This window comes from Salvia splendens, chromosome 11, assembly GCF_004379255.2.
Source record: "Salvia splendens isolate huo1 chromosome 11, SspV2, whole genome shotgun sequence".
Taxonomy (NCBI): Eukaryota; Viridiplantae; Streptophyta; class Magnoliopsida; order Lamiales; family Lamiaceae; genus Salvia; species Salvia splendens.
Window position 1 is genome coordinate 26,059,533 of NC_056042.1, and position 14,370 is coordinate 26,073,902.

General features: G+C 42.0%; 1 protein-coding gene across 1 annotated transcript; it reads left to right on the plus strand.

Moving 5' to 3' along the window:
- Window positions 1–1,386: 1,386 nt before the first annotated feature.
- LOC121754689 lies at window positions 1,387–3,660 on the plus strand. Its single transcript, XM_042150007.1, has one exon. It carries the CDS (start codon window positions 1,387–1,389, stop codon window positions 3,658–3,660), a length of 2,274 nt encoding a protein of 757 aa, XP_042005941.1.
- Window positions 3,661–14,370: the final 10,710 nt, after the last annotated feature.

The following is a 14,370-nucleotide window of genomic DNA, read 5'->3' on the forward strand; positions in this document are numbered from 1 at the left end:
TAATAATAATAATAATAATAATAATAATAATAATAATAATAATAATAATAATAATAATAATGTGTTTTAATTCAATGGATTATGGATAATTTCCGTTTATATAATTAAAATGCCAAAAAACCAGATTAGTCTAAGTCTTCCGTATTAGAAACTAAGTATTGGTACAACAGGTGTTTTGGAGATCACTTTGAAGTGCAAAATAGTCTTCAACCAGACGTCTGAGAGCTTCCTGGTGGTCGCGTCGGACATACGACCTATGTCGAATAGGCCAATGGACTTGCTCAGCTGCGGCCGCGGCCGCCGCCTCCTTCTCGCGCTGAGAGCTTCCTGGTGGTCGCGTCGGACATACGACCTATGTCGAATAGGCCAATGGACTTGCTCAGCTGCGGCCGCGGCCGCCGCCTCCTTCTCGCGCTGCATTTGCGCATAGCATGCCGCCATGGCCTCTTCAACAGCTGCATCTAATGCTTCGTCAAGCGAACCACCGGATTCAGATGAACTAGAACTATTGGTGTCGTCACCGAGATTCATTTTGGTTGGATGTAGAGAGAGAATATGTAAAGAGATAGTCGATATGTTCGTATGCACAACTGAATGAGAAACGAGATTTAAATAGAAAATCAAAACCGCGTGCCATCGTCCGCGTCGATCGTCCGCGACCTCCACAATGGGGCGGACGATGGCGCGGGCGATGACCATCGTCCGCGTCGATCGTCCACGACAGCCGCAATGGGGTGGACGATGGCGCGGACGACGGCCATCGTCCGCGCTATCCTCCGCGACCGAAGTATAGGGTGCGACTATCGTCCGCGCCCTATGGCACGCTGATACGGTGCAACCTTCCGCGAGGCTAAAGGAGACGAGGCCAGAGCATCTGATGGAAGAACCGGACTTCGACACGTCGGAGAAGGTCGACAAGGAACCGGATAGAACGATCGCGAGGGATCGCCCACGACGACAGAGGCGGCCGCCGGAGCATCTGGCGAACTTCTCCACCGGCCGAAAGTGAAGAGGAGTAGTTAGTATTATTTTTTTGGCTTAGTTAGAGTCTTTATTTTTCGTTGCTTTATTTTCCTAATCTTTTATTTAATTATTGGATATTTCTAGTTGAGCGGGCTTTAAGCTCCTTTCCGGGTTTTCTTCGTTGATTCTTTCCCGGATCGTAGGTCGAATCAACCCTAGGGTCCTTAGTTATAAATAGGCGTGTATTTTGTTTCACCATCAAGAAATAAAATATTTTTACGATATCTTTTTGTTCACGTTCAAACCTATTCTTCTCGCGATTGATCGTCGGGCAAAGGCTCCCACGACTTCTCGAAGGAATTACTCGTTGTTAGGGGAGTTTCTCCTTAACAAGTGGTGCTTTCATCACGTACTCAGCAATCCATGTCGATTTCGGAGGGAGGGCTGCCTGTTTCGGGCCCTGTTTCGTCGCCGCCGTATATCGCCGGCTTGGAGCCGTTGGCGGCAGCATCTGCGCCGTTGAATGCTCAGGCCCTGGCCTTTGAAGACATCCTGGCTTCGATCGCGAGGGTCGAGGCACGCCTGGATGCGGAGGGCCGTCAGCCCGTGAACGCGCCACCACGATCGCGGCCTGAACCTGACCCGCCATACGATGGACCGTCGGGGTGGAGGAGAGGATCACCGAATCGGCATCATATACCCACGGCGGCGGTCTCCACGACTGCGCTGCCGCAACTAGGGTTTGCGGGGCCGTCGACTACGCGGGGGCCGCAACGTTCGGCGCCGATGGATAGTTCTCCATGGGAACCACCAGGATACGGTGGCGCGCTTGTTCAGAACAACCATCCATCTGCATGGGATCATCCGGCCGTTAGGCAGGAGGGGCGCTACGACGCGCGACCCTCGGCCTGGGATCTTCCATTGGGTGAGCGGGATGGGGGACAGTATTCGGACTCTATGCGGTATGATCACCAACGCTATGAGAAACCGCGCTATGAAAAGATGAAGCCACCTCGTTTCAACGGGTCCGAGGCGGTTAACTGGATTTCGAGGGTTCAGTACTATTTCAACCATATGGGCACGCCAGAGGATCACCGTTTGCATTACGTGGTCATGATGTTTGAGGGTCCGGCATCGGAGTGGATATTTAACTACAGGGATAATAACCCGAATGCGAACTGGGCGGATTTCTTGGAGGATGTGCGACGTCGCTTTGACCCGCAGTGTTTTCAGAATTTTATTGGGTTAATCGCGAAGTTGTGTCAGACTGGGTCGCTAGCGGAGTATAATACCACTTTCGAGACCATGTTGAATCGGGTGAGAGGGGTACCTGAGTACATTCTCCTTCCGATCTATATAGAGGGCCTCACACAGCCTGTTAAGAACCATGTGCGTCTTCAACATCCGTCTTCGGTGGCAGCCGCAATGGCTCTGGCGGTGGAGTGCGACGGCTGCATCGATCGGCCGCCGCCTGCAGGAGGTTTTTCTCGACGCACTGGGAATCGTTATGAGAACAGACAACTCGGCCAACCACCGCAATTCGCCCTGCCGGCTCCCCAACAACAGGTTTCGCGCCCTCCTCAACAAAAGTTCTCCGAATTTTCAAAACTTCCAGTGATTCGGTTGTCACAGGCAGAAAAGTCAGAAAGATCTCGCCTGGGTTTGTGTTGGTGGTGCCCAGAGAAGTGGGTAGCGGGCCATAACTGTCGGGGGTGTTTCCTGGTGTACATGGGCGCGGACGGTGAGTCGGAGGAGGAGAGTGAAGGGGAAGAGGTTCCTCACGACACACAGTTGGTTACGGCAGACATATCTCATATCTATGCATTGGAGGGTCGTCAAAAGGAGGACGCCATCGAGCTGGTTGGGACTGTGGGATCGATGGAGGTTTGGATTTTGGTGGATACAGGAAGCTCACACGACTTTCTCCATCCTCGGGTGGCTGAGCGCTTGGCCCTCCCGCTGCTGAAAGTTCGACCGTTCAGAGTATATGTTGGCAACGGCGAATCACTCCTTTGTTCGTGGGTTAGTAAGCCAACGAGGATTGTCGTCCAGAAGCATGTGTTTCTGGTAGACCTGCACATTTTGCCGGTGCATGGGCCGGATATTATTCTTGGGAGAGCGTGGCTGAAGTCACTCCGTCGTGTGACTAACGACTTTGACACAGACACGTTGGAGTTTGTGAAGAATGGAGAGCAGATCCGCCTGAATTTGGTGCCACCGGCCGCCCAGACCGTCTCGCTGCGGCGTTTTTCTACCTTGCTCAAGCTGCAGGGTGTCGGCGATGTGTTTGAGATGGTACCTCTGCCTCAGCAGCAGCCCGCCGCCGCGGCAGTGGGGGAGGCGGGTGCTTTTCCGAGGGATCTTCCGGAGGCTATGTTAGCCGTGTTGGAGTCGCACAGCGTGGTGTTTGGGTTACCCACGGGGATGCCACCGAAGCGCATCTTTGATCACAGGATTCATCTACTTCCTCAGACAAAGCCGATCAATGTACGGCCCTACAGATATCCGTACTTCCAGAAAACGGAGATCGAGCGCCAGGTCAAAGAGATGCTTGATTCGGGTATTATTCGCCCAAGTCAAAGCCCGTTTTCGTCCCCGGTGTTGCTTATACGGAAGAATGATGGGTCGTTCCGATTTTGCATTGATTACATGAGTTATTTGACGAATTGGGATCGGCGAGGTTTTTCTCTAAGTTAGATCTGAGATCGGGATATCACTAGATCCGAATGTGCGAAGATGATGTGTATAAGACGGCGTTCCGGACTCACGACGAGCATTTTGAGTTCTTGGTAATGCCGTTTGGCCTGACGAACGCCCCGTCTACATTCCAGGCCGCGATGAATGCCCTCTTCCGTCAGTTCTTGCGAAAATTTGTCATCGTTTTTTTCGACGACATACTCATTTACAGTCCGACATTGCCGGCTCATGTGCGGCACGTGAACGAGGTTCTGGCAATCCTTGAGGCGAACCAGTTCTTTGTGAAGCTTTCGAAATGCACCTTTGCGTGTACAACAGTCGAATACTTAGGGCATATCATCACGGACGGCCAACTCAAGGCGGATGCGGCGAAAATTGAGTCGATGAGATCATGGTCGGTGCCTTCGACTGTCAAGCAATTGCGGGGTTTCTTGGGCCTGACGGGGTATTACAGGCGTTTTGTGGAGCACTATGCGTCCATCGCAGGCCCTCTTACCGAGTTATTGAAAAAGGATGCTTTCGTATGGTCGCAGGCAGCGGAATCGAGTTTTGAGGCATTAAAGGCGGCAATGTCAACCGCACCTGTCCTGCGCCTCCCCGATTTCGCGAGGACCTTTTACTTAGAAACGGATGCGTCAGATTTCGGCATAGGGGCAGTATTACTACAAGATGGGCACCCAGTGGCGTTCTTCAGTAAAAAGTTGGGCCCAAGGCGCCGCATTTCCTCGACATATCATAAGGAGCTCTACGCTATTGTGGAGGCGGTTCAGAAATGGCGCCAATATTTGTTGGGTCGGGAGTTTGTCATCCGAAGTGATCAGAAAAGTTTGAAAGAGTTATTACAACAGGTAATCCAGACGCCGGATCAACAGTTCTATGCCCGGAAGTTGATGGGGTATAAATTCCGAATTGAGTACAAGACGGGCGTCTCAAATAGGGTGGCCGACGCGCTCTCTAGGCGAGATGTGGACGACCCGCTTGTGTCGCGGGAAGAGAACGCGGATCAGCCGCGAGCCAGCGACCCCGCGGAGGATGCGAGCATGCTGATGGCGATCTCCAGCCTGGTTCCCGAGCTGCTGAATATACTGCGCGACGAGGTCCAGCAGACGGCGGATATGATCGCGCTGCAGACAGCCTTGGAGTTAGGTACAGCGGACCCGGGTGTATCTATGTCAGGGGGGCTAATCTACTTTAAACGGCTTATTTATGTTAGCCAGGATTCTGCAGTGAAGGATGTGTTGTTGCAGGAGTATCACGCGGCGCCAACCGCGGGGCACCCTGGGGTGGACCGAACATTTAAACGCCTAGTAGCAGTCTTTTATTGGAAGGGGATGCGAAAGGATGTGAAGAACTTTGTGAATGCCTGTTATGATTGCCAAACGACGAAGTATTCGACGCAGAAACCTGCGGGATTATTGCAGCCCTTACCAATCCCAGCTCGTGTTTGGGAGGACGTGTCAATGGATTTCATCACCGGCTTGCCGCAATCTCGGGGGTACACAGCCATTTTGGTCGCGGTAGACTGCCTCACCAAATACGCACACTTTGCGCCATTGCCAAGCACTTATAACGCGTTGAAGGTAGCATCCGTCTTCATAGACACGGTGGTAAAGCATCACGGGTTCCCGAAAACGTTGGTGTCAGATCGTGACCCGGTATTCTTGAACGCAGTATGGGAAGATATGCTTCGTTTGAGCGGCACAAAGCTCCATTTTTCGACCGCTTATCACCCGCAGTCCGACGGTCAGACGGAGGTGCGTAACCGTGGTTTAGAACAATACTTGAGGGCTTTTACTGCGGATAAGCCGTCCAAGTGGGTGAATTTCCTCCCGTGGGCGGAGCTGGCCCTGAATTGTTTCTATCACGAAGGTTTGGGGACGTCGCCGTTCACGGCACTCTACGGCAGGGAGCCGCCGTCGCTGATTGCGGTCGAACCGTCGAACGCGACCCCACCTGATGTCGCAGCGATGATAAGGCAGCGCGGGGAGCTAATTGTGACGTTGAGAAAGAACTTGGAGCAGGCTCAGCAGAGGATACGGGCAAATGCAAATAAGCATCGCAGGGACGTGGAGTTTGATGTGGGGGACCGAGTGTTGTTGAAGCTACAGTTATATCAACAGCACTACGTGGCACGTCCGTTATCTACTAAGTTGGCGAGACGTTTTTATGGGCCGTTTGAGATACTCGAGCGAATCGGGCAGGTCGCGTACCATTTAAAGCTGCCAGAGGGTAGTCGGGTTCACGACGTCTTTCATGTGAACTTGTTGAAACCGTTTGTGGAGAGGGCGTCTGGAGGCACGGCGGCGTTTCCAGCGGCATTCGCGCATGGCAGGCCCGTGGTCCAGCCTAGGCGGATCTTGGATCGGCGCGTGGTGTGGAGCGAGGGTAGTACCGTGGAGGAAGTGTTGCTGGAATGGGAGGATGATGGTGGAGCTGCTCCGACTTGGGAACCGGTTACGATGGTGCAGAGGAGATTCCCAGGGCTGCTCCTTGAGGACAAGGAGGTTGTTAAGGAGGGGAGAGTTGATACGGTGCAACCTTCCGCGAGGCTAAAGGAGACGAGGCCAGAGCATCTGATGGAAGAACCGGACTTCGACACGTCGGAGAAGGTCGACAAGGAACCGGATAGAACGATCGCGAGGGATCGCCCACGACGACAGAGGCGGCCGCCGGAGCATCTGGCGAACTTCTCCACCGGCCGAAAGTGAAGAGGAGTAGTTAGTATTATTTTTTTGGCTTAGTTAGAGTCTTTATTTTTCGTTGCTTTATTTTCCTAATCTTTTATTTAGTTATTGGATATTTCTAGTTGAGCGGGCTTTAAGCTCCTTTCCGGGTTTTCTTCGTTGATTCTTTCCCGGATCGTAGGTCGAATCAACCCTAGGGTCCTTAGTTATAAATAGGCGTGTATTTTGTTTCACCATCAAGAAATAAAATATTTTTACGCTATCTTTTTGTTCACGTTCAAACCTATTCTTCTCGCGATTGATCGTCGGGCAAAGGCTCCCACGACTTCTCGAAGGAATTACTCGTTGTTAGGGGAGTTTCTCCTTAACACACGCACCCGCAATGGGTGCGGACGATGGATGGCGCGGACGATGCGCGCCCGATCGTCCGCCCATTGCAGATGCTCTAAGGTTGTTGCTGAACCCACCTGGACCACAAAAGGACATGGAGAGAAGTGACATCTGAACCACAAAAGGACATGGAGAGACGTCACAGCGAATGATGAAGAATAGTTCGTGATTTTGTTTTGATTAGATTGTTAAAGTAAGAGATTAGGTGATAGTACATGGATCGAGAAGAAATTCTAGATGTTTCTGATCCATGTTATATAGGCTTGTAACAATGAGGATCTTTGTTTTTAGTGCAATGAAACAATATTATTTCAATGCTTGTGCTATTTGTGAAATGTATCTTTTAGCTTTCTTCATCATGAGTTTTAGAATTTGTTTCATGGTATCAAAGCAAAGTCTTTTTGATCTTGTCTCTCTTAGTCTCTCGTTTTAAGTTTTTGTTTCTTTACCAAAATGGCAAATCAATCGATTCAAATGCCGATTTTATTCCACTCTCTGCATTGTGTATCTTCTCGCAACTGCCTCCCATTTCAGTCAAACTCATAAAAATATCAGGTTTACTGTGTTACGAAAAACACACACCTTTTTGATAAATCAAAGTAATAATTAACAACGTATGTACAAAGAATGAGAAATCTACTAATCACCAAGCATTTTGTCTTTCAGTAGATAATAATAAAGACTTGTCTATGCTTAAGATAAAAATAACTTTCAAACTGATACCGCAACATTTTACGACAGATGGCTAAAGTCTATCGTGATTGTGAAACCATTTCACTTTTGCAATAAACCGACCGAGTCACCTATTGTGATGATATGTTCCAATACTCAGTTTACAATGCTGAAAACTTAGACTGATTTTACTTTTTGTCTTTTAATAGACTATAAATTAAAATGATCATTTCCATTAAACTAAAGCACACAATGTGATGAAAGAATCATTATCCTTATTAATGGGTAACTGAAATTTTACAATATGCAAAAACACTTATTAATCTTACAAAATGATTTTCATTATATATACTCTAACAGAGTATAGATATAATTTAGCTTTTAAATCGGTTCAAGATCCACCCTTTCAACTGAAGCTCACACGCCTCAAGTTCTTAGGTTTCTAATCTACGCTATACTCATGAATCCTAAAATCCTAAACCCTAAATCCAAATGAAAAAAAGACATCAAATTATTAGGCAGTTGCTGCAGTAAATAAGAACTACTATTATTATTAACACCAATAAAAATAAACACATCGAAATAAAATGAACCTAATTAATAGATGGAAACTCAAATAATTCAATCCAACGAAAAAATATTTAATTTAAGCTATTTATATATATCAATAGGGAGTGATCAATGTCTAACTATTTAAGTGTATAATTAGAGAATAAATCTTAGCTACACGTCTTGTTACTCCAATTTAATCTTATAGGTTAAACTAATTTTCAGATTTTTGTTAAAAATAATAGCCCAAGGGCATTTTCGGAATTCAATATCTCAAACTCAACGTGATTTCTCCCAAATTCAAAGCGCGATTTCTTCCAAAATTCAATCGTCGATTTCTTCCAAATTCAAAGCGCGATTTCTCCCAAAATTCAAGCGTCAATTTCTTCCAAATTCAAGCGCCAATTTCTTCCAAATTCAAAATTTCTTCTTCACCGTGAATCGTCCAGATTTGTTCTTCATCGTAAATTGCGTGATTCCTAAATTATTCATCTCATTTTATTTCAGATTTCTGATTGTCTTCATCGTGAATCGTCCAACGCGATATTTTCTGATTCATTAATCACGATTCATTCCTCCATTACGATTAATCAGCCACGATTCATTCCTCCAGCATGATTGATCAGCGACATCCGAATTCCTGATCATATGGATTCAATTCTGATACGATCGTTGGAGGATTATTTCGATTCTGATTACTCTTTGTCGGGAGAGCAAGGAGAAACTGATCTAGAGGTAATTATCAATTATTATCAGTTAAATTGACGAAGCTGAAGTCTCTGTGTTTTGTTCTCAACATGATTAGAGTGTGTTGATACCCTCGGATTTTGCACGGTTTTAAGGCCTTTATTTGGTTCGTTTTTAATGTCAAAATCACAATCCATGTTTATATTTCGTATGTTTTATCCATTTTTATTTTTTGACATGTTTTGTAAGATACATGCATATTTGAGCCCAAAAAGAGAGTCAAAACGCAAAGTTGGAACTTTGGAGCTGTTCAAGACGTCTAGCGGTCCGCTGCAACACAGCCAGCGACCGTTGGCACCCAGAGACCGCTAAGGCAGTAGCGGCCCGCTTCGGGAAAGTTATGCATGAAAGGAAGAACACGCCCAACGACCGCTGGGGTGTGCGCAGCGACCGCTACAAGGAGTCCAGAGAGTTACGGGATGATTGCCAGCGCCGCTGAAACAAGTGCAGCGACCGCTGCCCAAGAGACAGAAGCTTCAGATCAACCCACAGCAACCGCTGGCCGAGGTGCAGCGGCCCACTGGGAAATAGCGGCGAGCAGATTTGCCTTACTTTCTCTCCAAGACTTACCATACTTTGTAATCTTTTTCCTTATTTGAAGAGGAACGATTTCTCCACTATAAATACCCCCCAAAGCTTCATCAAAAATACTTCTTCTCTTTGAAAAATATTTCCAGAGTTTAAAAGTGAGAGTACTTCATAGTGCAAGAGGTTGAAGAAGGATTCAAGAAGATCATCAAGGCTATAAGGATTCTACCTTTGGGTTTTATTGCTTTAGTTCTTATATTTTCATTGTCTTCCCTGCAATCTATGTTTTTAGTTTATTCTATCACGTGTAACTATACTCATAGGATTATAGGGATGTGTTAGTAACGACTTTGGTTATACAATTCTGTTTTCTATTTAATATCCATTTGTTCTTACTTTGTTTCTTCCCTAAGTAATTAGATAATGCTTCACGTTTGAGTGACACATTTTGTGATGAATTAATATAACTTGCTACATAATCGTGAGAGGAGGTTGACGAGTTAGATACACTTAGTAGACACTACAATTAGCTTCCTTTAAAACGACACTATTAATTGAGAGTGAGGACTTTTTAAGGGTCTTAGGAGCTTTTAGGAGTTACGTATCTAGGATTGACAACCCTAGTGTTAGTAATCAACGTTTGCATCGCATGAGCATAAGCTAGGTGACTTGTTCTATCAAAGTAAGAACTGTGCTAGGGTGTTGTAGTTGGAGTTTGTATAACCATAACTCTGAACACACATCCCTAGAATTCCCTAATCTCTTATCTTTTACATCCATGATTTATTTGCAATTAGTTGTTTACTTGCTTTCAAATTGTTTTGTTTTAAAAAATCTCCAAAACTTTGGTTTTCCAAATAGTAATTGAGTTTTAGTAGAAGGTAGACAGTCTGTGATTGTTTTCCCCGTGATCGATATCCGGTACTGACATTTAGCTACACTAGATCTACTCTGTATACTTGCAGGTATTTATAGTGCTAAAAAATAGTGCATCATGTGTGATGGTAAAAGACGTTAGAGTGAGGTATTTAGTGGTTAACGTGATGTATATATGTTTTAAATAGAAGTGTACGTGTTTTGTGAATTGCTCAACATGATTAGTTCTAATATTATTTACATTATGTTGGAGTGGAGTATTTATTGCTTATAGTGATGTGAATATTTCATATAGTGAAGTATATGTAACGAACAGTGAAGTATAACATGACTTTTTTATACAACATTGATTTATCGCTTACAGTGATGTGAATATTTCATATAGTGAAGTATATGTAACGAATAGTGAAGTATTGAACATATAGTGATGTATGTTGAGCATATAGTGAACTAGTATATGCTTATAGTGAAGTATATTCTGCATGCCTTGTAGTGCATATAGTGAAGTAGGATATATGCTTATAGTGAAAGATATTACAGTGAATCAGTGAAGTATATTGAGAACATAGTGATGTATATTGTGCATACAGTGAACTAGGATATATGCTTACAATGAAGTATATTACCTTTATAGTGAATTATATTATGCTTATAGTGATGTATGCAATGCTTATAATGAATTATATTGTATACCGTATAGTGAAGTAAACATGTCAAATAGTGAAGTTTATATACCATATAGTGAAATAAAAATGAGCATACACTTTATAGTAATGACCTTCCTTATGGTGAAGTTTATATTACTTACAGTGAATTAAAGTTTCTTTATAGTGTACTTATATGACGATTTTAATATATAGGTCATGTATGATGTTTGCTTCGTTTACGGGCAAGAATAATCACGTTTTTCCCGTTACATTTGCTGTTGAACTTCTGCCCATGGAAAATACTGACTCATTTTCATGGTTATTGAACCAATTTGTGAAATGTAGGGGTGCGGCTCCCAAATTGATTGTAACAGACCAAGATTTGAGAATCAAAGTTGTTATTCAGGTCCTTGACAATATGACCACTGGTGGTGTATGTGGCACATTGTAAATAATGTTTAGTTCACTTTTTACTTGCTTTTAGTTCACTATAAGGGAGTTTGTTTCATTGCAGATTATTTTTTTGTACTCAGCTCAAGTGCGAATTCGTTCCTAATTTGTTACATAGGGTTGCGTTAGTGTGCTAACTAATATACAATAATAACTAATAACTTTCAATTCTGTATATTAAAAATATCAACACAAAGATATAATTATATCAATACAACATGTAAATTTAAATATCAACACAAAGACAAAATTTATCAACACACGAAGATTGATAAATTTATGTCTTTGTGTTGATATTTTTAACATACAAAATTGATATTTAATTATTAGTTATTACTATAAAAAGTTAGTATTTGATCACACACCTTCTTACATATATTTAGTTCACTTCTTACATGTATTTAGTTCACTTTCTAATGGTTTTAGTTCATTGTTAATGAGTTTTGTTTCGTTGAAAACTTTTTTTTTTCATCCAGCATACTTATTTCGTCGTAAACTTATTTTTGGGTTCACTATAGGTGCGAATTATTTAACTGCTTTATATTACTCCCTGCTTTCCATAGTAGGGGAATCATTTTGTCATTTTTGTATGTTTCATAATAGTGGAGTCATTTCCATTTTTAGTAAAAGTCAACACATTTTCTCATTCTTACTTTTTCCCCTCTCTTACTTTATTATCTCTAATTTTTCATCTATCCTATTTTATTATCTTTTTATTTAATACATTACACACCTTTTTCTTAATCTTCGGGCCGAAAAGAATATCTCCACTACTATGGAACTGAGGGAGTAGCTCATTTGTGAACTGTATATTGTTTAGATGCATAACAAGTATTTCATTTGTGAAAAAAATAGCTAGTAAAAATCATCTGAAACTACATAGCTATGAACTAAACAGATAAATTTTTATACAAAAATAAATGTTAGTTATAGACATACTATTGAATTTAAATGAACCGAAACTAAATGAAACATGTTTAAAATATCAAATTGGTATCATCTTCGCCTTCATAGACGCCAAGCTTCCAATCATCATCTTAGCCTCTGCTTTCGCTGCTCTAGATCGTTCTCTTCGTCTTTCTTTAAGTATATCAACAACTTTCAAAAGATTAACAGGTTGTTCTATCATTTATAGAAACTAAAAAGGATTAATAATAGAATTAAATACATAGACAAAACAATTCACTATAAACAATATATATACTTCACTATAAGGATATTATACTTCACTATAAGCATAATATACTTCTCTCAAAAGGTAAAATAGTACACTCATGTCACTATACTAGTTCACACTAAATAAAATATACTTCACTGTAAGCATAATATACTTCACTGAAATGAAAAAAACAGATCACTAATAACATGCATCACAAACACTTCACTCTAATCACGTTTTACTTCATTGAAATGAAAAAACAGTGCACTATAAGCATGCATCACAAAAACTTCTCTCTAAGCATGAAATACTTCACTCTAAACACATTTTACTTCATTGAAATGAGAAAACAGATCACTTATAACATGCATCACAAACACTTCACTCTAACCATGAAGTACTTCACTCTAAGCACGTTTTACTTCACTGAAATGAAAAAACAGATCACTAATAGCATGGATCACAAACACTTCACTCTAACATTGGAATACTTCACTCTAAGCACGTTTTTACTTCATTGGGATGAAAAAACAGTGCACTATAAGCATGGATCACAAAGACTTCACTCTAAGCATGAAATACTTTACCCTAAGCACATTTTACTTCACTGAAATGAAAAAACAGATCATTAATAACATGCATCACAAACACTTCACTCTAGCCATGGAATACTTCACTCTAACACGTTTTACTTCACTGAAATGAAAAAACAGTGCACTGTAAGCATGAATCAGAAACACTTCACTCTAAGCATTGAATACTCCACTTTAAGCACATTTTACTTCACTGAAATGAAAAAATAGTGCATTATAAGCAAGGATCACAATCACTTCACTTTAAGCATGGAATACTTAACTTTAAGCACATTTTACTTCTCTGAAATGAAAAAATAATGCACTATAAGCATGCATCACAAACACTTCACTCAAAGCATGAAATACTTCACTCTAAACACATTTTACTTCATTGAAATAAAAAATCAGATCACTAATAACATGCATCACAAACACTTCACTCTAAGCACGTTTTACTTTACTGAAATGAAAAAACAGATCACTAATAGCATGGATCACAAACACTTCACTCTAACCTTGAAATACTTCACTCTAAGCACGTTTTTACTTCATTGAGATGAAAAAATAGTGCACTATAAGCATGGATCACAAACACTTCACTCTAAGCATGAAATACTTCACCCTTAGCATATTTTACTTCATTGAAATGAAAAAACAGATCACTTATAACATGCATCACAAACACTTCACTTTAGCCATGAAATACTTCACTCTAAGCACGTTTTACTTCACTGAAATGAAAAAAATAGTGCATTGAAATAGAAAATGAGAGAAATGTTAATAAAAAATGAGTTTGACGACGGAATGAGAGAAATCGAAATGAGAAATCTAAATCGATTGAAGAAACCAATAGAACAATTTACATTTTGAAAAATCTTTCTGATTTGAATCCATTTGTTCGACGACGGAATGAAAGAACTGGATGTTGACAACGAAGGAATGAGGCGACGGCGACTGCGCGACGGAGTGAGAAATTTGAAATTTCGAGAATAGGAGAGGAGAAGCCAGGAAGAGGAGTGATGGCGGGGAGATGAATTACGTAAATGAGAGATTGATTCAAATGGTAGTCCTAATTTTATTTGTGAAATGTCCATTATACCCCCGTCTTCTTATAGTGAAGTAAATATTTAATATAGTGAACTGATTTCTTCTCCAATTTCAAAAATCACATAGGTTAATATCAACCCTTAATTTCTTGATCTTGTGACTGAAATTTGTTCTCTAGTTAATAGACAGTTGCCCTATATCACTACTCTATATTAATATATCTTTTGTGTCATACAAATAAATACTCAATGCCAAACCCCTGCAATACATGTCATAATTTAGGTAATACTACAACAAAGTACATGTATTAAATTTTGTAAATGAGTGGGCCGTTCTAGGGATTTAGTAAGCAAAACTGTAAGATTGGGTTATATACTCCTACTATT